We start from the raw sequence: 26,639 nt of genomic DNA on the forward strand, positions 1-26,639 counted from the left end.
GGCTCCTACCCGCAGGGGCCCTGAAGCAGGCGCCGGGACAGGGCCTGGCGTGGGGCTTTTGCAAAGTCCTGCAGGTGGCTGAATTGTGGGAGCAGGGCTGAGAGCCACCGAGTGATCCAGGTGAGTGAACCAGGCAGGGATGGTGGGGACAGTGAGGACAGCAGAGACGGCGGGGACAGCAGGGACTGTGGGGACAGCGGGGACACTGGGGACGGCAGGGATGGTGGGGACCGCAGGGACAGCGGGGACGGTGGGGACAGTGGGCAGTAGGGTCAGAGATCGTTAGGAGGCAGCACGGATGGAGCCTGATGATGATGGCGATGACGGCTTGGGAGGGTGTGACCCCAGCCAGGGGGCGAAGGGCGCAGGACACCCCACTTACGCCACTTTGGCCGACTCGCTCCTTTGAGGTGCGGGGACCCGAGAGCCAGCGGATGCAGGGCAAGGCTCCTCCGAACATCCCTTGTCCGCCTGGGGACAGATCCCCCGAGGGGACCGCAGGCTTCACAGACCCCGGGCGCCTCACCCACGAGGGAGCACCCCCCGCAGGAGGGGACAGGTGTCACGCCACAGGCTTGTCACAGATCACAGGGCTCATTCATCTGCCTCCAAATCGTTTACCCCCCCTGAACCTGCACCCCCATCTCCCAAAGGGTGAGGCCCGAACTCCGTGCGCCCTCGGGAGTGACTGCCCGTCCCTGCACGTGAGTGCTGCCCGTCTATAGCGTGTGCTTGGTCTTCCTTGCCAGTCTCTTATACCCGGGGTCTCCACCAGGCGCTCAGAAGGGCGGAGGGACATCAGGGGCAAGCGGCAGTCCCTCCAGCCTGGGGTCCACCTCCTGGCCCTCGCCCCCGCCACGTCCTGCAGCCCCAGCAGCTGAGACACGCCGAGCCCGGCCGGGCGTGAAGTACCAGGGCCCGGGGCTGTCTGCTCTCGTGAATCAAGCACCGGGTCTCCTGGTACCTGTGAGACCAGGGACCCCCTCCTGGGGAGGGGGGGGGCGCCTGGGCCCCGAGACACCGTGAGCGTTGCCCAGAAGAGGAACTGGATGGAGCCCCAGGATGCGGGAGCAGACCACGCGGTGTGGCGATGCGTCACAAGGCAGCGGCTTGACTCCCGCGTTCTGTTTTCGTGTAACGTTGAACAGCCAGGATGCTTGCACGATCGTCACCACTCCCGTGGCAAGTGCTAAAGATGTCTCAGCGGCCTGTCGAGTAGAGGGCGGCGAACGGCATCTTAGACACGGTGGCGTTATTTCACTTTTGTGTTTACAACCGGCTCAGAAATTCGTTGGGAAAGACGGTCCGGTGGCCAAGCACGCTGTCATCTGGCTTCACCGAGATAATGACAAATCCACGCACTCAGCGGGTCCCTTGTGAGCTGGGATTGTGGCGGGTCCGCTCGCGAGAAACTGCTCTTACCTAAGAAGCGTCGTGGAGAAGGGGGCCCCGGATGACCGCAGGGCTCCGGGGAGGCTCACGGCCACGGCGCGCGGGCTTTGACGAGAAGGGAGATCTGAGCCAGCGGGGCTGCAGTTTGGGGGCGTCACCGGGCAGCCGCGGGGGCTCTTGTGGTGGAGACCGTGAGCGATCCGGGGAGGCCGGGCAAGGAGGTCCTACACCCCGCCTCCTAGTGTCTTTCTCTTTTCTTTTTTCTTTTCTTTTCTTTTCTTTTCTTTTCTTTTCTTTTCTTTTTTTAGACAGAGAGCAAGAGCAGGGGAGAGGGGCAGAGGGAGAGAGAGAGAATCTCAGCTGAAAATGGGGCTCGATCCCACGAACCCTGAGATCATGACCTGAGCTGAAATCAGGCGCCGGATGCTTGACCGACTGAGCCCCCCGGGCACCCGCCTGCTGTTTTCTTTAGGGCTGAGCTGTGTGTGGGGTACACCCAGCCTGCAGCACCAACGTCAGTCTTTACGCATACGACTGCCTGAATGTAGCTCACACACACGCACACAAATACACCACGAGAGCCTGCCTGCTTTGCAAAGCCCATCGCACAAGACTGCACCCAACAGCCGCTGGCCATCGGTACGACAGACCCCAGGGCCACGAGGGACCCCACCGCTGCTGCCCCTCGGAGCTGGCTGCTGAGACCAGACCTAGACAGGAAGCCCCTCTACCCCTCCGGGTGGGGGCCCCCAGCCAGTGTCAGGGAGGGTCGGTCCGCTGATCCAGGACTTTCCCTCCCAGGAACCTGTTCAAGCACCACCCCAGCCGGCCTGTTCCTCGCCAGCACCATCCGGTGGTCGCGCCCTCCTCCCCGTCAGCCCCGTCGCCGACCTCCCCCCAGGTCGGGGGAAGCGTCCAGTCTCGTCCCACCACGAGCAAGCCCGGCTGTCGGCCGGCGGGCCAGCCAGGACCGCCCGCGCCCGGCCACCCTGCGCCTCCCCGGCCTCCGTGTACCGGCTCCCTCGGGCCGCTGTCAAACTGGGTGGCTTCCACCGCACGCTTTTGTGGCCTCGGTCCGGAGGCTGGACGCCACAGCACGGTGGTGGCAGTGACTCGGGTCCCTCCCAGGCCGGGACGATCCGTGTCAGTATCTCCCCAGCCTCGGGCGCGATGCCGAGGCCTCTGCCCGCAGGCGTGTCTGTGTCCGAAGCCCCCTTACCGGTGCTGGACCAGCGCCCACCCGGTCCCGGTGCCGCGTCACCCTGACCACGGGATCCCCTTCGGAGTCCCACTCCGCACCTGTCATCCGGTGAGCCCTGGCCCAGGCGACGCTCGCGCTGACGGGCTGGGCCAGAGCTGTGTCACGGCACCTACACCCGCGGGTGGCCTCCGTCACTAGCAGTTACTGCTGTTAATGCCTAACTCCTACGTGAGGCCTTTCCGCGGGCGCGTCTGCAGAGACAGGCAGTCACATCAGGTTCAGGCGTCCGCTGGGCCGTGTGGACGCACCCCCGCAGACAAGGGACGAGTCCCGTAACCCCATCTGCAAGAACCCTGCCCCCAAGTGAGGTCACGCTCTGAGGTTCTGGCGTGGGGCCCGAGTCACGAGACGCCATCCAACCTACAGCCTCCGGAACTCACGGTCCTGTCTCCTCTGAGCTGCCGAGAAGCCCTCAGGTCCACCCGCCTGCCCCGGCCTCCCCGGTGTCCCCGGGTGGCCGCGACAATGCTGCTGGCGGGAGCAAAGGACAAGGCGAGTCCCACACAGAGAGCAGCCCCAGGGGGGACCCGACGGGCGTTTCAACAGCGACGGAGAAGCAGAGTCCCAAGAGCCGGGAGTGGACCACTAAGAGCTGAGCGGCGTGCTGGCCCTCTCTGGGTGGGAGAGGGGACAGTGGTGCGGTGACTGGGGCAGGGCCGGGGCCTGCCTGCTCACGCCTGTGCCCGGGAGGAGGCCGGTGCCCGTAGCCTCAGGAGGAAAGAAACTCCTGTGGGCAGACGCAGCCCAGGTGCTCAGCGGAGTGGCCTTTACTGCAGCCCCGGACCGTGGCTCCCGGAGGTCCGGGCTCTTGGGAGAAAAGGGACGACGCGTCAGGGCCCTGCGTGGCGCCCGGGAGTGCTGTGGGGAACCACAGATATAAACAGAAGACGAGAACGCCTCTAGACAAAAATAAAGAGGAACAGCCTCTGACCTCGGGGCAGGAGAACGTTTCTCAGGCCACAAGGGCGCCAGACGTAACGTGAATTGGTAGATTGGCTTCATCAACACAAAAAGCCTCTGCTCGTTGGAGACACTGCGAACAAAACCAGGAGGCCAGCTGTCACCTGGGACAGACACGAGCCACTCACACGCGTGTATGACCGCCGCACAGAGAACACTTGTAGGAAGCCACGCGCTTAGGATGGGCGCAAGAAGGCGTGGACAGACCCCGGGTGACAGAAGGCAGGTGAACGGGTAACCCGCACGGGGGAAGGTGTCCAACACCAGGGCCAGGGGGGACACGCAGGTGGAAAAGGCCGGGATGCCGAGTCACGCCCTGTGGAAAGGCTGACCACCCGGTGCGGGCGGCGGGAGCCTCACACCGTGACAGCCGTGGTCGCCGTTGCGGAAACAGCCCGGTTCTCTCGGTGACAACGGGCCCCGACAGGAGACGGGATAAATAAACGGTGGCGAGTCCATGGACCGTGCTGGACGAGCCCACAGGAGGAGCTCGAGGAGTCTGAACAACGAGCTGTAAGTGAAAGAAGCCGGACGCAGGTCAGCTGAGTGACTCCATTTGTGCGAGGCTCTAGAAGCTAGAACAGGAGCATCCGTGTGCACGGGAACCAGTGGCCCCCAAGCTGGGGCAGGGGCGGGGTGGGCGGGCACCCTTTCAGGGTGATGAGGGGGAGGGGCTCTACGTCCTGACCACGGAAGACGTTCCCCGGGTCCATCCAGGTGTGTGCCGAGGACCTGCTTACGTGTTAGAAAGAGAACAGCTCACAGATTTCCTTCTCCGATTCCCAGGGGCATGGCCGAGACCTCCCAAGGGACCAGCTTCAAAAAAAAAATTTTTAAGTTTATTTTTGAGAGAGTTATATTTTGAGAGAGAGAGACACACACACACACACACACACACACACACACACAGAGTGCAAGTGGGGGAGGGGCAGAGAGAGAGGGAGACACAGAATCCGAAGCAGGCTCCAGGCTCCGAGCTGTCAGCACAGAGCCCGACGCGGGGCTCGAACCCACGGACCGTGAAATTGTGACCTGAGCCGAAGTCAGACACTTAACCACCTGGGCCACCCAGGCACACCAACAAGGGGCCGGTTTTACCCCAGAGTCGAGGGACAGCGGCAGTCCTGGAAAGCTGGTGGCCAGCCTGTGCCACGTGGCTTCCTCTCCGAGTACCTACCGCCCGGCGGTGACACACAGCCGGGACCATTTTGTGCCGGGACCATGCTACTTGCTTCCACACACCTTTAATTGGGGTGGGGGGTTGGAATCCACAAGAACAACGACCCAGACCCGGCGCTCCAAGCAGCTGGACCACGCGGCTAGAGAGGACTCGCCCGCTCCCCGAGCAGGAGGCGCTGTGTGGCCACCTCCGCCTTGGGCTCACCTGGGGGCCGTGCCTGCACCAGCCAGTGACCCCCGACACCAGCTCCCTCCTCTCTGACACCTTCTTTAGAGGCACCGGTGGTGACTCCTGGTCCCCTCTCTGAAAGGGTCTTTGTTTTTGCACGGACCAGCACACAAACACCAGTGACTTCTTTTGGCAAATCTCCCCAGGTCTGACCTGTGGGCCTGGAGGACGCTGGCCCTGTAGCAGCAGGGAAGAGCCAGAGCCGGCCACGGCCAAGGTCACTGGAAAAACCACGAAAGCAGCCTCAAGTATCAGGCCCGAAAGGCCGCTGAACATCGGACACAGGTCAGGGCAGCAGGCCGACTCCGCCAGGACACCTGCTTCCTGGTGGGGGGGGGTGGGCTGGGCCCCAATGAGACATGATGTCATGAAGTCTTATCACGTCTCAGGGAGGCGACCTTCCCAGGGAGGGGAGGGGAGGGGAGGTGTCCGGCTGGAAAAGAAACACCATTTCCAGCCTGTTGGATCAGGTCCCGAAGTCAGGAACAAAGCCTCCTTGTCCTGCTCACCCAGACCATGCTGCCGAGAGAGTGTAGCAAATTCCTTCCACGGTCTGTCCATAAAATAAAAATGTCTAATTTCTCAAAAGGTCTACCTAAGTGGACGTGACTGTGGCCACGGAGAAATAAAGTCTTTAATTGCTAAGTGAAACAGATGAAAAGTTTCTTTAATTTTAAGAAAGATAAAATTGAGCAAAACGTTATATGCACCATTTCCCATGTATACTGGTCTGCTGAAATGATGTTGTTTTTCTGCGTGGGTGGCTTAATCTTAAAATTCCAGTTAATTCTATTTTCTCTGTCTTCTGCCAAAGACAGAACTTAGATTCCATTTCATGTACGTGTATTGATTACTCATTCCCATCTGCGTTAGATTATAATCGGTCGTAACGTAAACGTGGTCTCCCTCCTGTGGTCCTCCGTGTGGCTCTCCGACGCCCTCAGGTAGGTTTTAAAGCCGGTTTCCCAGCTCCTCTCGACACCCCCGGTGGAAGAATCCAGAGGAACCCCCACAGACAAGCACCGTTAATGTGTCGAGTTCTTCCTTCCGGCACCTCCAGATCTGTCAACACACGTCAGAATGCTCCTTCTTGATCTGACCTTGGGACACTTTGTACCCATTGGCAGCGACGGGCGCTTACCCGTCCTACCCGCCTCTCCTTTCTCCCCACTGTGTTCTTCCGTAATTCCAAACGTTCTGCCACCTCTATTTCACGTTACGTCAGGACTATGTGAATGTCGTCCGTTGCAGATTCACGTGGTTGGGAGGGAACTTCCAAAGTCAAGTGTATTGGGAGTGATGAGTGGGATTCCCTTCCAAGTCTCAGCTGCCCCCAACAATGTCCTGGATTTTCCAGAATAGTCTTGAAAACAGCAAGGTGTCACCATTGTGAGACTGGCTGTGGCCCCTCCCACCTGGGATGGACCCCGGGGACCCTCCATGGTCAGCGATTCGGGAAGCGGGATGTCCTGGCCCGGCAAGGAGCCCAGCGCCCACGTCCCGCCGGCCTCATGAAGCGAGACTTGGGACACTGGCCGCGAACAGAATTCCAAGTGTTGGCTCTGCTGATGGGAGGGAAGGCGAATGAGGGGCATATAAGAAAGTTTCGGGTCTTTGCCAGAAAAGAGAAATTCGGGAATAAATTAGAGTGGCCTGTGGGTTCATGGAGGCCGGGACGTCTGATGTAAATGGGTCCCCCATAAACTGACAGAAATGCCCAAAGGTGCTTTTTGAATGTGTTTCATCAGGAGAATTACTGCTGTTTGTGTTTTGAGCACGAGGATTAGAAGAGGTGGGATGGACGCCCTCACGTCCGATGCTGTCTGTACCCAACCTACCGTCCCTACAAATACACTTGCTTTGTCTTTCTACGGGCCTGCGTTTGGCCTGGAAATAGTCATGGTGACAGGCACCCAAAGCAAGGGGGCACCTGGGGCAGCGCTGCCCCAGGACAAGGGAGCGCCCCGCCCAGCCAGCCTGTTCCTATGGGCCGTCCAGATGAGGGACAGGGTCAGGGCCGTGCAGCCACGTTCCTGCAGCCAGCCCGTGGGGCAGGAAGACTGTCCCGAGACGCCGGCCTTTGACCGTCTTCTGGATCCCTGGTGGGGACTGTCACGGCAGCAACGTCTCACCGTGATGCCTGTTTCACTGCATTTCCTAGTCCTGGGTCAAGAGAGGCTTCTCACCCTGTCTTCCTTCCCACCTTCCCACCCCTCATCCCTCCCACCGCCCCATCCCTCCAACCAACCTCTCCATCCCGTCATTCTAGCCCAACCCCAGGCTGCTCACTGAGGCTGACTGTCCCCCCACCCCCACCCCCAGGGGCCCCAGCCATGCTGCAGGGTCTGAAACGAGCCTCAGGCTGGAAACCCCCCGCCCCCACTCAGCACCTGCTCTGGCAGACCTCCCCTCCCCCAGGAGCCAACATGGACACCAGGGATGCCGGCCCACCGGGCCTTCATTCGGCACGTACTATGGGCCAGGCACCGCAGGGGCTTAGGAGACCATGATGAATGACACAAGGTCCCTGCCCTCGGGGCAGTCCAGGCACAGCACAGTGCTACGTATCAGTGACACAAATGTGTCGGGTTACAAGGAACGGGCAGTTGTGCTAGGAGATTCACCAGGCAGATTGGGATGAGGACGGAGAGAAGGAATTCCTTCCTGACACCGTATGTGCTCTGTGCCGGCCAGGGTGGGGTGGGACACAGGAGAAAGGTCCCCCCTGGAGCCTGCAGTCAGAGTGGGGAGCAGCCGACAGGCTCCCAGCTCTCGGAGAAAGTAGAAAGTGCTGGTCTTAGAAGAACAGGTGAGGTGCCAAGAGTCTGCACAAAAGGGAGGCCCACCAGGGGGCTGGGAGAACATTCCAGAAGGAAGAGGTGGACTGTGGGATGTGTGTTCTGGAGGAGTCAGGGCAGGGGCACAGAGACAGGAGGGTGAGCGCCGAGCCCAGGCCTAGGGGCCCCTGGATTTGGGGGAGGAGGTGTGCGAAACCCCGGGGTGACTTTGGCACACCTTCCCTGGTTTTCTTTACACCTTCGCAGAAAAACGTTCCTGTATTAAAATCAACATGGATGGGGCGCCTGGGTGGCTCAGTCGGTTAAGCGTCCGACTTCGGCTCAGGTCATGATCTCACAGTCTGTGGGTTCGAGCTCCGCATCAGGCTCTGTGCTGGCAGCTCACAGCCTGGAGCCTGCTTCGGATTCTGTGTCTCCCTCTCTCTCTGCCCCTCCCGTGCTCATGCTCTGTCTCTTTCTGTCACAAAAATAAATAAAAACATTAAAAAAAATTTTTTTAATAAAAAAAAAATAAAATCAACATGGAAAAAGACAGAATGCAAAATGTATATAGATTTCTTTTGAGGTAAAAAAATACAATCTCAAGGAAGTTTCGACTGCCAGCAAAGGTGCCCCCGAGTGTGCGTCCCTGTGGCTGACAGGGCGACCAAGGAAAGGTTTGAGAAGCCTGACATCCTTGGTAGATACGAGCATGCCCACGGACGAGAGACCAGGCCCAGAGAGGGCACATCAGGCACTCTGGGTCACACAGCCCACGGGAGCAGAATCAGGACTCAGACCAGGATGTGGGCCTTGCTCTCCCTGCAGCCGCCGAACGGCTGATGAGTTGGAGGAAATAAGGCTGAGAAAGAACGTTCATGGCCCACAGAGGTGAGACCTCGAGGGTCAGAACAGGAAGTGTGGTATGGCCCCAAGACATCTAGCGATTCTCGTCCCGGCCTCCTCGGGGTCACCCCTACCCGGAGATGAGGCGTGACCCGTACCCAGCAACGGCACTGTTCCCACGAGGCGGAGGAAACCCGCCTCTTCGTCCGTGTGCTCATTTAGTGTTGTTCTGCAGGGACGGCCTGAGTGCTGGGGAAGGGTCTCCCGGTGCCCGTCCCGCGACCGGGGCACGCCCTGTGGTCGGCACAACGGGAGAAAACAGTACTCCCCTCCATGGTGGGGTCAGGGAGACCGGGCATCGTGTTGGCACGAAAACCAACAGCCTGTCGTGTTCCTAGTAGGAAAGACAAGCTACGAGAAAGGACCCCAAACGGTAGCTTAGCGCAGATGCAGAGCTGTCTGTGGCTTGGGATTAGCGGATGAGGAGACGCTCGCCACGGTCTGCAGCTGAATGTCGCCGTCTCTCTTCGTTCCCTTTTCTTTCTTTAGAAGGTGCTGAGAGAGTTTATTAAGAAACCAGTCGACATCCTGGACGTCTTCGGGCCACCTCAAATACTGCCGCTTCCGCACGAATCCCCTGAGAGACTGATGCTTCATCAGCTGGTACTGGGACAGGGAGCCCACGACCACCAGGATGAGGGCACCGTCGAGGTCAGACACACAGCGGCTCTGGGCGTAACTGAAGGCTTCGAGGCACCAGCCGTCTCGGAGGAAGTGCCTGCTCACGAGACAGACCACCTTCCTGCTGCCCCACACGGCGTCCTGGATGTTGGCGATGTGGTCTTGCCCCGGGACAAAGTCTCTCTCCTCGAAGCACAGGTTGAATCTGTTGTGGTCGCTGTACTGAGCATCTAGGTGCTTGAGCAAAGCGTTTTGCACCCACTCAAAGTCCTTGTTGCTGAAGCACAGATACGCGTCGTATTTGTACACGTCTGACCCGCTGCCCTTGGCGTGGTCCGTGGACAGCAGTCTGCAGGCTGCCTTGTAGCAGAGGAAACAAAGCCCCCGGAACTTGGCGACCGTGAGGACGGCCGTGAGGAACAGAGTCACGGTAACACTGGATAAAACGAAAAGGGACAACTTCAGGGACTTTAAGACTTCCTCTTCGTCACAACCCTCCATGGACACAGAGGAGAGGGAGGTCCCAGCAAGCGAGGCGGGGTACATGCAGAGGACGTCTGCATGAGACCCAAGCACAGTGACGTTGGTCTGGTTGAGCCAGCTGATGAAGGGACGGAGTTCACACTCACAGATGAACTTGTTGTACGTTATGTCCACGGCACTGAGGCCCGCAAACAGATCGGGGTCGGGGGACAGGAGCTGGTTTCTGGACACGTCCAGGACTTCCAAATTCGCAGGCAAGTCTCCGGGAGAAAGAACGGTCAGCCTGTTGGAGCTGAGGCTGAGACCCCTCAGTGCGGTCAGGTCGCTAAATACTCCTGGCGGAAGGGAATTCAGGTAGTTGTTATTTAGATACAGGACCTGGAGCTGGGAGAGCCCCTTAAAAACATCCCAGCAGAAGCCGGTTTCCCAGGCCAGCTGCAACATATTTCCTCCAAGGAAAAGCTTCTCCAGGCTGAGGCTCCCCGCTGGGGCATGAGCTGGGTTGCAAGAAGAAAGGCGGTTTTGATTCAGAATGAGGATCTGGAGGTGAGGGACCCGGAGAAGGAAGTAGAGACTGTCCAGGTCTTCTAGCCTGTTCTCTGACAAGTGGATGAAGTTGGCGGTAAGCCTTACGTTCGGCAAGGTCACCAGTTTATTGCTGCCCAAGAAGATAGTAGGGATGCTCGGGATGAAAGAAATGGTTTTAAGGGCATTATCGCGGAGATCCAAGGTCTGTAATGTCTTCAGGGATTTGAACGTCTGGTCCTGAATGATCCCAATGTGGTTGTTTTGAAGGTCAATATAGGCTACCTCAGGCAGTCCACCGAAATCAGAATTATAAAGCTCGCCCAGAAGGTTATGTGACATGTTGAGAACCTGCAGGCTGTCGAGTCCATAAAACGCTTCCCCTGCAATCTTGTTTATCTTGTTGTGGGCGAGGTTCAGGACCTTCAAGTGCCTGAGAGACTCAAAGAGCCGAAAGTTCAGAGAGAAGATAAAGCCGTGTGAGAGATCCAGACGTGCCACTGAGCTCCTGGCCAGGCCGGCAAATGTGCTCCGGTCAGGGTCCCGGATGTTACGGAAGCCAAACCCAGCCCCCATGATGTGGTAGGCGAGAACCAGAGAGGAGGTCTGGCTCCCATTGATGGCCCTGCTGAAGTTCCCCGTGACGTCCACGGTCCAGCCGTTGTGAGAAACATCCAGGGTTTCCAGCACCATGTCTCTGAACGGGTTCATACACTTGGCCCAGTCCATGGGGACCCTGTTGTACAAGCCATTGGTGGCGAGGCTTAAGAAGGAGAGCGTCTTCCCTTGGAGGGGCTTGAGCTCCTGTTCACATACGATGGGTATCTGGTTGAGGGAAAAATCGATAGACTTCAAGGAATTCAACTCCCGGAACGAAGGATGAAGGTGAAGGCTACGAATCTGATTTTTGGACAGGTCCAGGCGAGTCAAAGACTCCAGATTTCGGAAATAACCGTCTCTTAATACGGCATCGGAGAGAGCACAGAAGAAGAGTCGAAGTTCAAGCAGGTGGGGCAGCCCCTGGAAAGCGTCGAGATGCAGGAAATGCATGTGGCTCCCGCCCAGGTCCAAGACTCTAAGATTGGGCAGGTTTCGGAAGGCCTCTCTGTCAATACGCAAGGGGGTATACTGAGTCCCGAGCTCCAGCAGCCCCAGCTGCTCCAGGAAGGGAAATGAGGAGGCAGTGACAGTCTCGATGTAGTTGAAGCTTAGCAGGAGGATCTCCGTGGTGCCAGGCACCCAGGGCACCTGGGTGAGGTTGCAGAATCGGTACAAGGCTAGCCGACCGTCCGAGGAGCAGGAAGAAATCGCCAGCACAGGACTGGCCACGAGCACTACTCCGAAGACAAGGTCAAGGGGGTCTCCCGTGATCCCGCGGAGAAGACGGGAAAATGAAGACACAGCCGACCGAGCTCCAGGCATGGCGCGCGGGCCCCTGGGACATGGGGGCTCCCGCACGACCTGCCTGCTGCCGAGACCCTTTGTGGGTGCGGCTGTGGGGGGGTGGGCCTGCAAGGTAAGCACTATTCCAAGTCCTTCAGAAACATGGTCTTTGCAGTGACGGTTCATTAGTTCACGCAGTCGCTTACTCAAGGTCTGCGCAGGCAGTGGGAGAAAGCCGCAGGTGGAGACATGTCTGCACGTCCCCTGGGCCCGTTCCCAGCCAGCCGGCTCCTCAGTCCTCCGTCCACAGCCGGGCTGCCTCAGCGCACAAGCAGGGGTACTTTATGCCATTGTCCACAAAGCATCACAGGATGGGTCTAATGCGGACGAACCGGGCGCCCCTGCCAGCCGGCCCGCAGGGCTGTGTGGATGCTCGGCGGCACAGCTGCGTCTGGCTGGTGTTCCCAGTGCGGGGCTGTGGGGTCCGAGGAAACGCGGGGGGATCGGCCCTCGGAGCCCCCGCGTCTGGTGCCCGCGGCCCATTCAACGGGCTCTCACTGTAACGTCAGAAGTAAGGAGAGACTGATGCGGCTCAGGGGCCAGGAGGAGGGACAGGGAGAGGGGAGGGGAGGGGGGAAAGGGAGGGGTGGGAAAGTGGGAGGAGAGAAGAAGGGGGAGGGGGAGGGGGAAGGAGGGGCAAGGGGGGAGGGGAGGAGGAGCGGGGGGGGGGGGGGAGAAGGAAGGGTGGGCGGGAGAGGAGAAGGAGGGATGGGGAGGGGGGAGAAGGAGGGGTGGGGCAGGGGGAGGGGGGAGAAGGAGGCACCTGCCGTAAGCCTTAGTCCGTGGCTCTGCTGGTGTTTTGCTCCGTGTGGGGGCTGGTTTCCATGGAAACCCGAGGCTGTGACACACAGATTAGAGCAAATCACAAGGAGGCATCGACTCCGAGTTGACCCCAAGCATCAAAACCGGGCATTTAATAATCACTGGGAAGTCGTCGGCGATAATGTTGACCCAATCTGATCATTTTTCACCATTGCTGCCCAAGGCCTGAGGCGGCAGCCGCATGTCCCCCACACCTTCCAGGGTGGGTCGCCCTCCTGGCGGCCTGGGGACTCTGCTGTCCCCTCCCTGCACAGAGCCCTGGGGACGACGGCCACAAGGACTTCTGTGCTCCAGCTCTGTCTCCCCAACAACTTCCTCGGCAAGTATGTGGGGAGTGTCCACTAGGTGCTGGGCACCTTTCGGGACACGGGAGAGAAGACGAACTCACAAGCCATGACTGTCCTCATGGGCTCACGTGCTGGTGCAGGGAAGCAGCGGAGGGGGGACACCCAACAAAAGAAGGAAAAATGGAGACAGGGACCGCCAGGGCTGGGTGTTGGTTGCTACTTGGACAGTGGTCAGGAAAGCCCTCTCTGTTGACATCATGCCGAAGCAGAGGCCTGAAGGCAGGAGGGAAAAGGACAGGCCCGTATGTGCGGAGGGAGGAGCAGTCAGCACCAGTCCCGGGTGACCGGGAGTGCCAGCACGGCGCTCCTGGCTGCCTCTCCAAACTCTTTCCAACCTCAGGGCCTTGGCACATGCTGCGTCCTGTGCAGGAACGCTTTTCTCTCTGCTCCTCACATGGACACTTCCTCAGAGAGCCTCCCCCACACTATTTGCGGTAACTCCCCTGCCCCCAACTCGCTCAAACACACCTTGTTTATTCCTTGCAAGGCAACAATCACAAGCCCTTAATTATCTGGCGCAAACACTGGCTGACTTATCTGCCGTCTCCCTCCCTTACGAGGCCATATTCTCCATCAGCACAGCGAGGATGGAAGGATGCCCGCTGCTAAGAAGAAGAAATGCGAGGTTGAACGAGTATCGCTGCCAACAAGGGAACAACACTGATCTGTTTGGGGAACTTGGTCTCTGCTGAGGCAGAAACCATCACCCTGGGTGAGACTTCCCGTGCGGAACAGTGGCTCCCGATGGGGAAGCTGTCTCTGCGGGAGCGTCCTGTGAGCGTGCAGGTGTCCGGGCCACGACGCGCCCCGGGAAGCAGGGAGGCCACACGCACCTGGTCCTGCACAGGCGGAGCTGCTCAGCTCCAGGGACGATGACCCGCCGGGCGTCCCTGGAGGCTGAAACCATCTCAAAGTGACCTCAGACCCTGACTCTCTTCTGCAGGCCAACAAAGTATTTCCTTTTAAAGTTTACTTATTTATTTTGAGAGAGAGAGAGAGAAGAGAGAGCTCAATTAGAGGAGGGGCACAGAGAGAGAGAGAGTCCCAAGCAGGCTCTGCTCTGTCAGCACAGAGCCTGATGTGGGGCTCGATCCCACGACCCCAGGATCATGACCTGAGCCTAAATTGTTGGAGAAGCTGGAGAGGTGAATAAAGAACGCCAAAGATGGCCGATGGGGCTAAAACAAACTCTGGTCTCTAGCTTAGAGACCCTCCTCCGGGTTCTTCTTTCTTTCTTTGCTGTGGCTTGCGAAACCTACGCCCCCCCCCCCCAGATATGGAAGCTGATGACGATAAATTACCCTCTGCACTTGCATCTGGCGCTCAGATCTTTGGAGAAACGGTCTCCTCTGAGCCCGCCGGTGTTAAATAAATCTCCAGTCCACCAAGATCTCTGAGTGCCACTTGGGTTTTCCGCCAGCGTCCCAGCCTGGTTCCGTAACAAAATCAAGAGTTGGACGCTTAACTGACTGAGCCACCCCCACAAAGTATTCCTGGCACTGTTTCTATTCTGAGTTTTCCAGACACGGGATCTGACAAATCTAGGGAAGATCGTACCCTGCTCAGTTCGCAGCTGCAAACAAGGAGTTAGTCACCATTCCGGAAAAATCTCTTCCTAGTGACCTGGGTCTCCACGGGAGCCATGATCCGTGCCATCTGGGTGGACTTCCTGGGGACGGTGCGTGTGACCTCGTTTATGTGGCCCTCATTTCTAAATGTCAAAGGTAATAAAACTTTAAGAAATGTCTGTTGAATATTTTCTTCTCTTAAATCCAAACTTATTCCTTATAAGTGAGTGTGAGAGTCAAAATAACTCACTTTGCCTTCTAGCGTGAGGACATATTAGTTCCTCATCACTTACGTCCCCTTTCCTTTCCTCGTTACATTCCTGTCAGGGCGTTATATTGATTTCTTTAACGTCGTGTTTATAGATTAGATTATACCTATGCTTCAACTTCAAAATGGAAAAGCCGTCATTTAAACATTTGTTATAAAATGGGTGCTCTTCTGGGGCCCCTGGGGGCTCATGTGGTCATGATCCCAGGGTTCGTGGGTTCAAGCCCCACGACGGGCTCTGTGCTGGCAGTGTGGAGCCTGCTTGGGACTCTGTCTCTCTCTCTCTCTGTCCCTCCCCCCTCCCACTCTCTCTCTAAAATAAATAAAATGAAAAAAAATTTTAAACAAGGATGCTTTTCTTTTTTAAAAAAAAAACTTTAATGTTTTTTAAAATCTATTCTTGAGAGAGAGAGGGAGAGAGAGGGAGAGAGAGGGAGAGAGAGAGAGCGCGCGTGCACAAGCAGGGGAGGGGCAGAGAGAGAGGGAGACACAGAATCCAAAGCAGGCTCCGGGTTCCGAGCTGTCAGCACAGAGAGCAACGTGGGGCTCGAACCCAAGAACCGTGAGATCATGACCTGAGCCGAAGTCAGACACTTAACCAATGGAGCCCCCCAGGCGCCCCACAAGGATGCTTTTCTAAGCACTGTGGCCATAGCCTCTTCTCCCCACATTCACCACAAGCTCTGAGATGATTAAAGCCAGATATTCTTTGAATCCTATTTTTTCCACCCACATAGCGAGTGGTTGCCCCCCCCCCCCCGCCCCCGATGATCAGACCCATGCACACGGTGGGGAGGCCCTTGTCCTGGAAGATGGGACAGATGCAGGGGAGAATTATCAGAAAGAAAACAAACCAGTTGGGGCACATGTGGGCATCAGGCTCCTGGGAAGCCCCAGAGGTGAGCCCCAGCCCCGCCCACCTCGAAAGGGACAGCTCAGCAACAATGCTGTCCCTGCCATCCTGCTGCTGACACAACCAGCCGGCACCTGCATGGACGGGACGGGAGGCCGTCCCCGCAGGGCCCTAACTCTGAGCCCTGGGTTCACCCCGGGCCCACACAGACGCTGGGGGAAGGAGGTCTGTTGTTCTCAGGCAGCAGATTCTCAGATGTGCTTCAGGAGGAGAGCCGAGGGCGGGGGAGACACATGGTAGGGGGACGACCACACTCTGGGTTTTCTGTGACCTTCTTCCCATCTCCCAGCGGGAGGGGACAGGGACAGACGAGGTCCAGCCTCCCTGGCCAGACGAGCACCACACTCTACAGTCGTTCTTAAGTGTCGTGAGGTCACAGACAGACCCCTCTGAAACTCCGATAGCTCTGGTTTTGCCCTCCAAAAACGCACGTACGCATCACAAACCCAATTTTGCACCATTTCAGAGGGTTCACTGACCTTCCAAACTCCGCTCCTTCCAACCCGCGGCTTCACAGACAGCCCGGCCCGCTCCGCATCCCGGGACGCGGCTCAGAGCGCGAAGGGCCTGACGGCAAATACTTTCAGCTTTGCAGTCCAACCTCTGTTCTAGAACAGAAGAGAAACTCTGGTTCACAAGTGAGGATTTGCGGTGACTGTAAGATACACGCGTGCCGATACGGAACCACCGTATTTGCCGGGAAGATGCCACCTGGTCCCCAAGCTGCTGATTGATTCAACCATCAGAATGATTTCTCCTCTTACGTAACAGACAGAAATCCCTGCAGAGGCGCGTAGCTCAGAACAGCGGAGCTGAGCTTTCTAGTTTCACTTTTGTCTTTTTGCAGACAACCCCTCACCGCCCCGCGGTGTACCCGCCAGACCGGCCGCTCGACCCTGGATTTGCAGCAACGGGTGACAGAGGAGATGACAGAGGCAGTGCGGGGGGCAGGGCCCCTGGACAAACAGAATTGACGCAAAATTATCCGGGCTCATGTGGCATGACCAAGATACCATGCAGGCCGGCTTTCTACGACGTACAGCAAGGCAGGACTGAAGCGGACCTCCGAGCGGGGGGCCCCGGGACAGCGGAGCCGGGAGCCCACGCGGGGTGAAGAAAACAGGAACTCGCACTGGTGTCGGGCAGCGGGTGGAGCAGCGAGAACCAGGCTGTGAAGCTGCTTCAGGCCCGATCCAACCTCAGAACCTGGAGACCATCCACCGTCCTGGACCCACAGCCCCCTCCCCCCAGCCCCCCCAGTCCACCGTCCTGGACCCACAGCCCCGCCCCCGTCCACCATCCTGAACCCACAGCCCCTCCCCCGTCCACCATCCTGGACCCACAGCCCCTCCCCCGTCCACCATCCTGGACCCACAGCCCCTCCCCCGTCCACCATCCTGGACCCACAGCCCCCTCCCCCCCGTCCACAGCCACTCCCCACCCCAGTCCACCATCCTGGACCCACAGCCCCCTCCCCCCAGCCCCCCCAGTCCACCGTCCTGGACCCACAGCCCCTCCCCCGTCCACCATCCTGAACCCACAGCCCCTCCCCCCAGTCCACCGTCCTGGACCCACAGCCCCTCCCCCATCCACCATCCTGAACCCACAGCCCCTCCCCCCAGTCCACCGTCCTGAACCCACAGCCCCTCCCCCGTCCACCGTCCTGGACCCACAGCCCCTCCCCCGTCCACCGTCCTGGACCCACAGCCCCTCCCCCGTCCACAGCCCCTCCCCCCCATCCACCATCCTGGACCCACAGACCCCTACCGTCCTGGACCCACAGACCCCCACCGGTGTGACCTCAACGCAGTTGGTGGCCAATTCTGCAAGGTTCACCCCAGGGCACTGCCCCCCTGCCGGTCATGTCCCCCCTGCCCCTGCCCACTGACCTCCCAGCCCGTCCCCCACAGACACATGCACCCCTCATCCAGCTACCCCAGGGAGCCCGAAAGCACACCTCTGATCAGAAGCCTTCACTGGCTCCTTCTGCCCACGAAGGGAACAGGACTTCTGGGCCGTCCACTGTAGACTGTAGTCTACCCTGGAATGGCTGACCTTCCCACTTGACAGAGGGGATCCCAAGCCAACACCCCCTCCCGACCGCACCTGCAGTCTGGGCCTGTGCTCCAGAGGGAGGCCACCTGCTCAGAACTTGGCCTCCACCCAATTTCCCTCCTTAGGCTGGACCCCGGGGGGTGGGATGCTTCTGTCTGTATATCCAGCTCACCCTTCAGAGGCCACCTCGGAGGCCGGCAGTCCTCATACCCCCGGGGCACATTTTATCTCACCCTGATATTCTGTCCACACCTCCCAGACAGCGTTTTTATTAAACACTTTCCCCCTAGACTGCACGTCTCTTGAGGGAGGAGACCCTGTTTTTATTTGTGCAGTACTCCTGAGGTAGCACAGTTTAACACCCCAGTAATATTATCCCCACTAATATTCCGAAGGCTTATTTTCATCAGACTCACCTCCCAGTTCTAACACGGGGAGCTCCTAACACGTCCTTATTCTGGGGGCACAGACCCCCACTCCCCGGCTGGTCCAGGGCTCCCGTTCCTGAGACTCTAGGAGATTCATCACAATGACGAAGGTGGTCAGTGTTGATCTGGTGAGTCAAGATAAAGGGCTTTTGTTTTCTTAAAGGAGAAAAGCTAATTAAGGGGGAGAAACAGAAACTGTGATGCACATGTTTTTCTATGCCATATGGCAGTTTTCTTTGCAGAAGAATTTGAAGCTTTAGGCGTGTGTCCTACTGAGCAGAATTTCAACTAGAAAAGATCGAGACCATTTTGCAAATCAAGGCACGAGGGCCATCAGAGCCGCAGGGTCTTGAGAAGTCTAGGCCCAGCCTCTGGTTCAGAGGCCCAGTGTCTGGGCCAGTCAGATGCGGAGCTTTCTTCGTTGGGACTCCGGAGAGGGAAAGTCCACACTTTCACGATCCGGCGCATTTTTCTTCAAATCGCTGTGGGGAGGGAGCGTCTCCCCGGACCTAAGTCCCTTTTCATGTGACTTTGCCATGGTCATTCGGTGACGAAGGCTTCCGCCCAGGGTTGAGGACCAGCACTGTCTGCTCTATGGCAGATGGCCAAGTTCGCCATCAGAGTTTGACCTTCGGAGCAGCTCGCTGGCTAAATGAGGCCCGAGTCAGGGGACACTGGCTAGGAATCGTTAGGTCTCAGATTTAGGATGAGGGGTCCTACAGGCGGAGGAAGTGTTCAGGGTCGCGCACCCCTCCAGCTGGGCGCTAGGACTTGAATCCAGCTGCAGACTTAGTCGTCAGTTTGATCTTTTCCAAAAACTCAGAATGGAGTATACTGCACAGGGCCCAGCCCCTCGGAGGCATCCGGGACCACCTGCGGGTGCCGCTAAAACGCAATCTGGTCAGCAGGCGGGCGGGGACCTGACACTCTGGCTCTCCACAAGCCTCCAGGTGACCCTCACAGCTGAGTGGCAAGGCCCCGAGACCCGCCATCTGTCCACACTCACTGCTCAGGCTGCCTGTTCTCCTGGGATGAAGGTTGGGTAGGTGCTGCCCGGTCACTTCTGGGAAGGGGCCACGTTAATACGCTCACCCCAACTCTTCTCGACCCTGGCGGGTGAAGCACCAGATGGTTGCCAACGGGGATCCGCTGAGGGTCCCGAGGCCGGGGCTGGACACGACACGTGGGTTCCCTCGCTGCGCAGCTGAGGAAACAGGTGCGAGGGCCTTCCCGGTTCCAGGGCAGGCGCTTCTGCCGCCGACCGGCAGGGGGCGGCCGAGGGCGGGTCGGGACGCGGCCGCGGGGTGAGCGCAGGGCCCGGGGTGAGGGCTCGCCAGGGCCGCCGCTGGCATCATCCACCCCCCTCCCCGATGCTCTGCTCGCTCTGAGCTCTGCATCTGTTTTGCCCCGCACACCGTTTTGTTTGGGGGTGGGGGGGGGGAGGATGGGATCAAAATGAGGACTAAGTCTGCCCCTGAATTCGAGTCCTCGTTCCCAGTTGAATGGATGACCAGCCTCTCTGAGCACCAGTGGGGCCGTCTACACACACACAAGGGGGGACACTCCGGTGCCTGATCCAGAGTAATCGGTTCCTCACGCGCCACCCTCTGATGGTTCTTGTTGCTTAAGGACACAGACATCGTTAGTCCAGGCGCACCTCTCCAGGGATGCACTCCCTTTAGGAGCCACCAAAGGGGAACACTGAGAGGGACAGGGGATTTCCCAGCATGGTGTGGCCTCAGGAGCTTCCCTTTCCAGCACTCCTGGAAGTTAGGGAAAATCTTGCCGGATTGCCCTTAATATCTTCCGGTGGTGGTCCCCCCCCCCCGCCCCCCACCCCACCACACCAGCATCCAGAGGAACTGATATTCTGAAGAAGCCAGTGTGTCAAAAACCCAACAGCATGGTTTCTCTTCTGTTTATTATAAATTCTTTCGCACCGTTTTAAAACATCTGACTGGAAAAAAAATAATTTCACTTGGGTGATGATTAAAGACTAACAACACGCACCACACGCTTAAAATCCTCCAGAAAAGGGAGCTCTCCACGGACTGAATATCTCTACCTGATTTCAGCTTCGGGCGGCACCAATACTCTCAGAAAATTGACCTCGAGGCTCTGACAGCCTCCCCGACCACACCTCGGCCAAGCCTGCGAGCTGATGGCCCGGAGAGAGGGGCAACAGCCAGGTGCCAGAGCCCCGAGCCCCCCGAAGAGCCCGCCTTCGCCTCTCCAGGAAGTTATGACAACCTGGATTGTGATGTAAATGGAAGCAGTGGGGGGCGGCGGAGGCACAGTGAAGAAAATCCTTATTAAACTACGGACACGATGGAAATGAGAAGAGAGATTACAAGCACCAGAGAACCGTCCCGGGGAGGGTTGTACTCTGGGCTGAGCTAAGGAGAGCAAAAAGAGAAACCCCCCCGGGCTGATGAAACCAAGCCCACGCGGCAGCCGGCAGAGCCGCCCTGGGCGGGAGGTGAGGGAGGGAGTCAGGCTGGGAGGGGGGAGTCCTGCGTCTCCCAGGGGTGGAGGAGGAAGAGTTCACTCGCGGCACCAGGGACTTGGGAGCGGGGGCGGCCGGGGCTGCAAGCACATGTTCCTGCCTCGTGCTGGCGACTGGGGACCGGGCCCCAGGGAGGTTCCTGAGGGTGGAAACCGCCCTGGGCCAGCAGCCCCACACCCCTGCTCCATCCTGGGTGGGGCGCCGGGGCCAGAGGCCAACTTGCCGTGGGCGGGAACGTCCAAGACCACGGCCAAAGCCCCGGGCTGGGAGAGGGGAATCCTGGGGCCACCGTGGGGGCATCCTTGATGAGCTGAATTCCCCTTGTCCCGTCTCTGAATGTGCACACGTGAGTGTGACCTGGCGGCCAGGTACGTGGCCAGACTGTACCCGGAAATAGCTTGCTTCGGTTTCCCAAACAGGGATCAGATCTCTTATGAAACAGGCACAATCTCTTCACGGGGCCACTCTTTGCCGATGGCCAAATTCCTCAGACAGGAAGTACAAGGGGCGCCCGCTGCCTGGGCTCGGTTGGCCCCGTGGCCTCCTTCTGGGGCCCCGTCCTGAGCTCCCCTCCTCACCTATTCTTATCTGAATCTCCCCGTTTTCTCTTGTAGCACTGACAGCTTTGCTCCTATGTCTTCCTGAAATGCCTCCTCCCTCGTCCTCTTGTTTTCCCCGTTCCTTTTCCTTCCCCCCACCCCTGGCTTGCAGGTCACGTTTCACGAGTTGGACTGTCCCCACCACTCGTGCCCCCAGGATCTCTCTCCAGCCCTGAGAGAGGGAGAAGCACGGACGTGGGCGTCTCCTGGGGCCAGGGCCCCCCTCTCCTGACACCTGCCTGGCAGGTGGTGAGCCAGCCTTCTGGGAGACTCTCCTCCTGGGACTGAGCACCAAGTCCCAGCTCCTCTTTCCCAGATGTCTCTAGAGTTGTCCCTCCTTTTACATTCCCACCGCCCTGGTCAGTCTTCTGTCTGGCACACGCTTCCTGGGCACGGTCTCCCAGGGAGGGTGTTAGCCGCTGGGGCTTCACCAAGACAAACCCAATCTCTGCCTTCAGGGAGCTAACGTCCCGAGCCTGAAGGCAGCCACGGAGGGCAGGGGCTGATGTCGTTACGGGACCATACGTGGTGCCTCGAGGCAGAGGAGGACGCACCCCCAGCCCGAGGGCACCTCTAACTAGGGGTATAGACGCTGGCACCTAAGTCACAGGAGCGGTGAACCGTGGTGGGGGGGGGGGCAGTCCCGGCAGAGGCACCCAGGCACCATGTTCAAGGGAGAGGAGGGAGCCCGGGCCTGGAGCCCCCGCAGGTGGAGTCACTCAGAAGGTCCAAGTGTGAGCCTGTGGGCGCTGGTGGGGCGAGGATGGAGAGGGTATTCTGCAGCCAAGAAGGACGCGCCTGCCATCCCGGGGGCAGAGGGGGCTGCCGCGGGCCTTGAGGACTGCCACCACCTAACACTAGCCCCTCAAGGCCGCTGGGCTTTGGCTCCACCAGAGGTATCCAGTCTCAGGTTCCCAGTAATAACGCTTAGCCCACACCTTCCGCACCAGGTGGCTGAGGTGCTTCCTGTGCCCTGTATGTGCAACCAAGGATCATGTACCAAATGCCTGCTATGTGCCAGACACTAGCGCTGGCTCAGAGGGTCCCCAGCGAGTCGGACAAAGACCCCTCCCCCCAGCGGGCACTGCAGGGGACAAGAGCTCCAACGGAGGAGGGAGCAAGCAGTGGGCAAGGAGCAACGGAGGGCAGATGACGGGCTCCCCAACTCTGCCCTTGAGGAACTCATCAGAAGAGGGGCCATTTGAGATGCTTCTTAAAAGATGTAGAGGACTCCCCAACAGGGCATTCTGGGCAGGAGAGCGAGTGTAAGGAGAGTGAGGCATGCAAAATAGGCTCGGTAAGAACCTTCTGGAAGGTCAGTGTGTCGGGGAGGTCAGTGCGTCAGGGAGCATGAAGAGAGTGGCCAGAGCTGGAGAGGGAGGTGGGGGGTTGTGGGGAAATAGGTTTTACTCACATAAATGGGTTAGAAAAAAGCTTCAGGCAGAACGCCACCCCTGCGGGGCGAAATCGCCTGACGTTAGCTGGCGGGATATTGTACTGGGACTGTGAGAAACGTTATTTCACCTGCAGGAAATTACTTTCCTTCTGGAGCCAATATACTATTGTACTTTGATCACAAAATCCACTCACCCACCCCACCCCCCCGACCCTTTGCTTCTTACACACACAAGTTAATGATTACTGTCTGATTGTTCTCTCCACGTTCATGTGTGTAAGATCTTGTTTTCTTCACACTCACCCTGTGTGTAAGATCTTGAAAGCCCAATAAATGCGGAGAGGAAGCCCCTGTTCGGGGCTCTTGTCTCCTCCCGGACATTAGCCTCTCGTATTCAACGCTGCATCTGCTCTCTTGCTGGACAAACGAGAACTCCAGAGTCAAAGTCTGCGACAGGGGGTCTGGATCACAGCTGGTGGGCAGTGAGAGCCATTACGTATTCTAAGTCTTAGTATTACCCTCGGACCTCCTTCCACCTGCCTGTCCCAGTCTCTGGCTGCCGTTTCTAAATCCAGAGGACGACCGGTGACTCCCCAAAGCCCCATCTTTACCAGCCCACGCTGGCTGTCACCTTTGAACTAGCAGGTGATAGCACAGGACTTCACACTTAACTGCTCTCGTTTCCCAGATGCTGGTTTTGTCTTTCCACCTGAACCTGGGAGCCTCTGAGGGGCAGGGACAATGCCTCACACGAGCAGGTCCCACAGAGCAGAGCTCACAGGGGTTGGGATGCAAAGCCAGCAGTGGGAATCACCCTAACAGGAGGCCGTACGGAGGTCTGGATCTGCGGGCTGTCCACAAAACTAAGAGTGAAACACACATCCGGACCCAGTCACTGCACATCCCGGGGTTTTGTGCTGAGTCTGTGAGCAAGCAGAAGCACCCCAACAGGCCTATTCTGATTTCAACAGTCAGCAAACTGGCAGGCAAACCGACAAAGGAGGCCTCTGTGAGGCTGGACACAACTTCCCGAGAAGTCTTCCGAGAAGACAAAGCCAAAAACGAGCAGGGTCAGTTTTGCATTCAGAACATGCAATCAGTTTCTGCTTCTCTCAGAGCCGAGCCGCCAAGTGGGTGACCCAGTGACACCACTTAGGGTGGAAGGACCACTGAGGGTGACGTCCCCAGGGCACTGTGAAACAAGCGAGTGACCCTGTGACACCACCCGACCTCCACACAGGGCGTCCTATGGATTATTGCGTCCTTGCCCAGGAACAGTGTCTAGGGTGCCGTTCACGGGTCACCTGGCGCGGGGCAGGTGCGCTCAGAGCTGACCCACGGGAAAGAGCAAGCCCCTCGCCATGGTCCCGGCAGCCTGGCTTCCTGCGGCCGCGCACCCCTCACCCCGAGATGAGCCACACCGCCCTGCGAGGCTGTGCCGGCGGCGGTTTTCCAGGCGCCCTGCCTCTGCGCCCGCGTCTTCACAGGCGGATTGTTTACGACGTGAAGGCCGGCGGGGTAAACCGTGCCGCCTCCGCCGGGTCTGCGCCGGGTGCGCCGGGTGCCGGTGTTCGGGGGGGGCCCCCTTTTCCAGGGCCGGGAGGCCACGTGCCCCCTCCCAGGTGGGGACGAAAGCGAAAGTGAGAAAGCGACAGCTCTCCAAAGGTGGGGGCGCCCCGGCTTCCCCGTGTCCCGCCCCCAGGGCACCAGCCGGCCACGCGCCCAGTCCCCGTCCGGGGAGCAGAGCCGGAAGCCACCCGGGACGCCCCCGGGGGGTGGCGCCCGACCGCGCCAGCAGCCCGGGGTGGGACAGGGGTCCTCGTCGGCGGCGGGGCGCTTACCTCCGGGAAGGGCTCCCCGCGCCTCCCGCAGCTCCGCGCACTTCTCCACCCGCTCCTCCGCCCGGGTCCAGTCCCTCCCAGTACCCCGCCCACATGCCCCCGCCCCGCGAGGCCCCCGCCCGCATGCTCCTCCCTCCACCCTCCCCGCCTGGCCCCTCCCGGGCCCCTCCCACCTGCCAGATCAAGCCCCGCCCACGTGTCCCGGGCAGGCCCCGCCCCACTCACACGCCCCGCCCTCCACCCACGCACCGCCCACCTGCCCAGCCGCTCTCCGTCCGGGCCCCGCCCACCTGCCAGACGCTGCCCCCGCCGGTCCTAGTTCACAGAACAGGCCCCGCCCACCTCCTAGCCCCGCCCCCGACAGGCCCCGCCCCGAGGCTCGGGTCATCTCTTTAAGCTCTGTGACCAGTGGTACGACCTCCTGTTCCAACCTCGGGGGGCCCCCCCACACTCGCCCCCGAGACCCTGCGGCTGCAGGGACGAGGAAACATGTAGGGACACCTGTGCGCTTCGGGGCGGGTGACTGGGACGCGGTTGCTCAGTGCTTGGGGCGCCCTGGACTGGATCCGAGGGGAAGGGGCCGCCCCCGACTGTCCTTGGGGTCATCCAGGCCAGCGCGGCCCCTCCTCCCCACGCCATGCAGAGGAGACCTGGAGTAACTGTCCAGAGGCACAGCCGAGCCAGCAAAGAGGGGCCTGTGCCCCTGGACCCCCCCCCCCCCCGTGCAGGGTTCCTTACCCCCAGACCCCCACCTCGGACCCCCAATCCCCACCCCCGGTGCAGGGCTCCTTATCCCCAGACCCCCACCTCGGACCCCCACCCCCACACCCCCAGGCAGGGCTCCTTGCTCCCCGGACCTCCACCCCCGGATTCCCCCCATGCAGGGCTCCTTGCCCCCGCAAGCCCACGGTCATGATTTCATGTTTCATGGCCCACATGGGGGTCTGCACTGAGCCTGCTTGGGATCCTCTCTCTCTCTCTCTCTGTCTCTCTCTCTCTCTGCCCCTCCTCCATTCATGCTCCCTCTCTCTCAAAATAAATAATGTTCTTAAAAACCCTCACCCTCCATTCAGCAGCTGTATTAAGCTTCCACTACAGACCCAGTGCTTCCTCCAGGAATACAAATCCTGAGCTGACTTCCAGGGACAACTCAGAGCCCAGCAGGGAAGGTGCACGTGGACACAGATGGGTATAAATTTGATGAAGTGCAAGTCCCTGCATCCAGGGTCTGACGTCCTTGCGGCAACTAAGAAAATAGAGGCAACCTTGTCAGCCGGGCAGAGTGGCTGTGGGGAGGGCAGCGGTGGGGAGGGGGAGGGCAGAGTGGGCAGGGCAGCAACAGGGCAGGGGAGGGCCTTCCATTCAGGCAAGACAGCAGAGGGGAGGGCGCTGGCTCTGGGCCGGGGAACAGCAGAGGTACTGGGGACAGAAGGGAGGTGGCTCATTTGGAAAACTGCCTGGTTGTGTGAATGGAATGCATTTTGTGTGTGGTGGGGGCAGGAATCAGGGCGCAGGAGCCCACGCCCGCAGGAGTGTGGATGGTGCTCTGTCGGCCGGTGGGCACTGGAGACCCCCCAGATGGGGCAGGTGATGAGGGACAGCCCACCCCAGTCTGCACATCACAGTTACCCCTGACAGCAACGCGTGGAGTGAATGGGTGAGGGACAGGTGCTCAGTCAGGAGGCTCCTGCGATGGTCCAAGCAAAGATAACGATTGCAAATTAGAGCAGTGACATTCATTCATTTTAGCTAATGAGTGTCACTGTGCTTTCATGCGGCAAGCACCAGGCAGGTGGCAGGACCCTAACCACGCCGACCTTTATCAGCGCTCACCAGGTGTTCTGCTCTGTTCCCAGCACCAGGCCCGTGCGGACTGATCTAATCGTCACACGGCCTGTGAGTCAGGACCGTCGTCATCCCCTTCTACAAACGAGGAAACTCAAGGAGAGGAGGTTACGTTACTACGTTACTCCCAGGCGCTTACACAGCTAGTCAGTGACAGAGACAGGTTGGAACTCGGTAATTGGGCTCGAGGATCCTTAACCGTGACCCTGTACTGGGTATCATGATAACAAGCAACCTGCACAAGGTCGCCACCTCGTAGAACTCACACTCTGGTG

The 26,639-nt window shown here is 59.1% G+C and overlaps 2 protein-coding genes across 9 annotated transcripts; one reads left to right on the top strand and one right to left on the bottom strand.

Annotated features, from left to right (window-relative positions):
- The first annotated feature begins 320 nt into the window (after window positions 1-320).
- LOC122236002 (proline-rich protein HaeIII subfamily 1-like) lies at window positions 321-2,658 on the top strand. Its single transcript, XM_042976844.1, has 2 exons — window positions 321-704; window positions 2,194-2,658. Exons 1-2 carry the CDS (start codon window positions 321-323, stop codon window positions 2,656-2,658), a joined length of 849 nt encoding a protein of 282 aa, XP_042832778.1.
- Window positions 2,659-8,356: 5,698 nt separating this feature from the next.
- On the bottom strand, window positions 8,357-24,606 carry TLR5 (toll like receptor 5). 8 transcript variants are annotated; one of them, XM_042975754.1, is made up of 7 exons: window positions 22,982-24,513; window positions 18,166-18,302; window positions 17,652-17,744; window positions 16,735-16,900; window positions 16,174-16,297; window positions 12,540-12,614; window positions 8,357-12,273 (listed from the first exon to the last, which is right to left on the bottom strand). In XM_042975754.1, exon 7 carries the CDS (start codon window positions 11,900-11,902, stop codon window positions 9,083-9,085), a length of 2,820 nt encoding a protein of 939 aa, XP_042831688.1. In that variant the 5' UTR covers window positions 11,903-12,273; window positions 12,540-12,614; window positions 16,174-16,297; window positions 16,735-16,900; window positions 17,652-17,744; window positions 18,166-18,302; window positions 22,982-24,513; the 3' UTR covers window positions 8,357-9,082. The 8 variants fall into 8 exon arrangements, with proteins under 8 accessions (XP_042831688.1, XP_042831686.1, XP_042831687.1 ...); XM_042975752.1 differs by having other exon boundaries at window positions 16,174-16,302; XM_042975753.1 differs by lacking the exon at window positions 17,652-17,744 and having other exon boundaries at window positions 16,174-16,302.
- Between the last annotated feature and the right edge of the window lie 2,033 nt (window positions 24,607-26,639).

This window comes from Panthera tigris, chromosome F3, assembly GCF_018350195.1.
Source record: "Panthera tigris isolate Pti1 chromosome F3, P.tigris_Pti1_mat1.1, whole genome shotgun sequence".
NCBI lineage: Eukaryota > Metazoa > Chordata > Mammalia > Carnivora > Felidae > Panthera > Panthera tigris.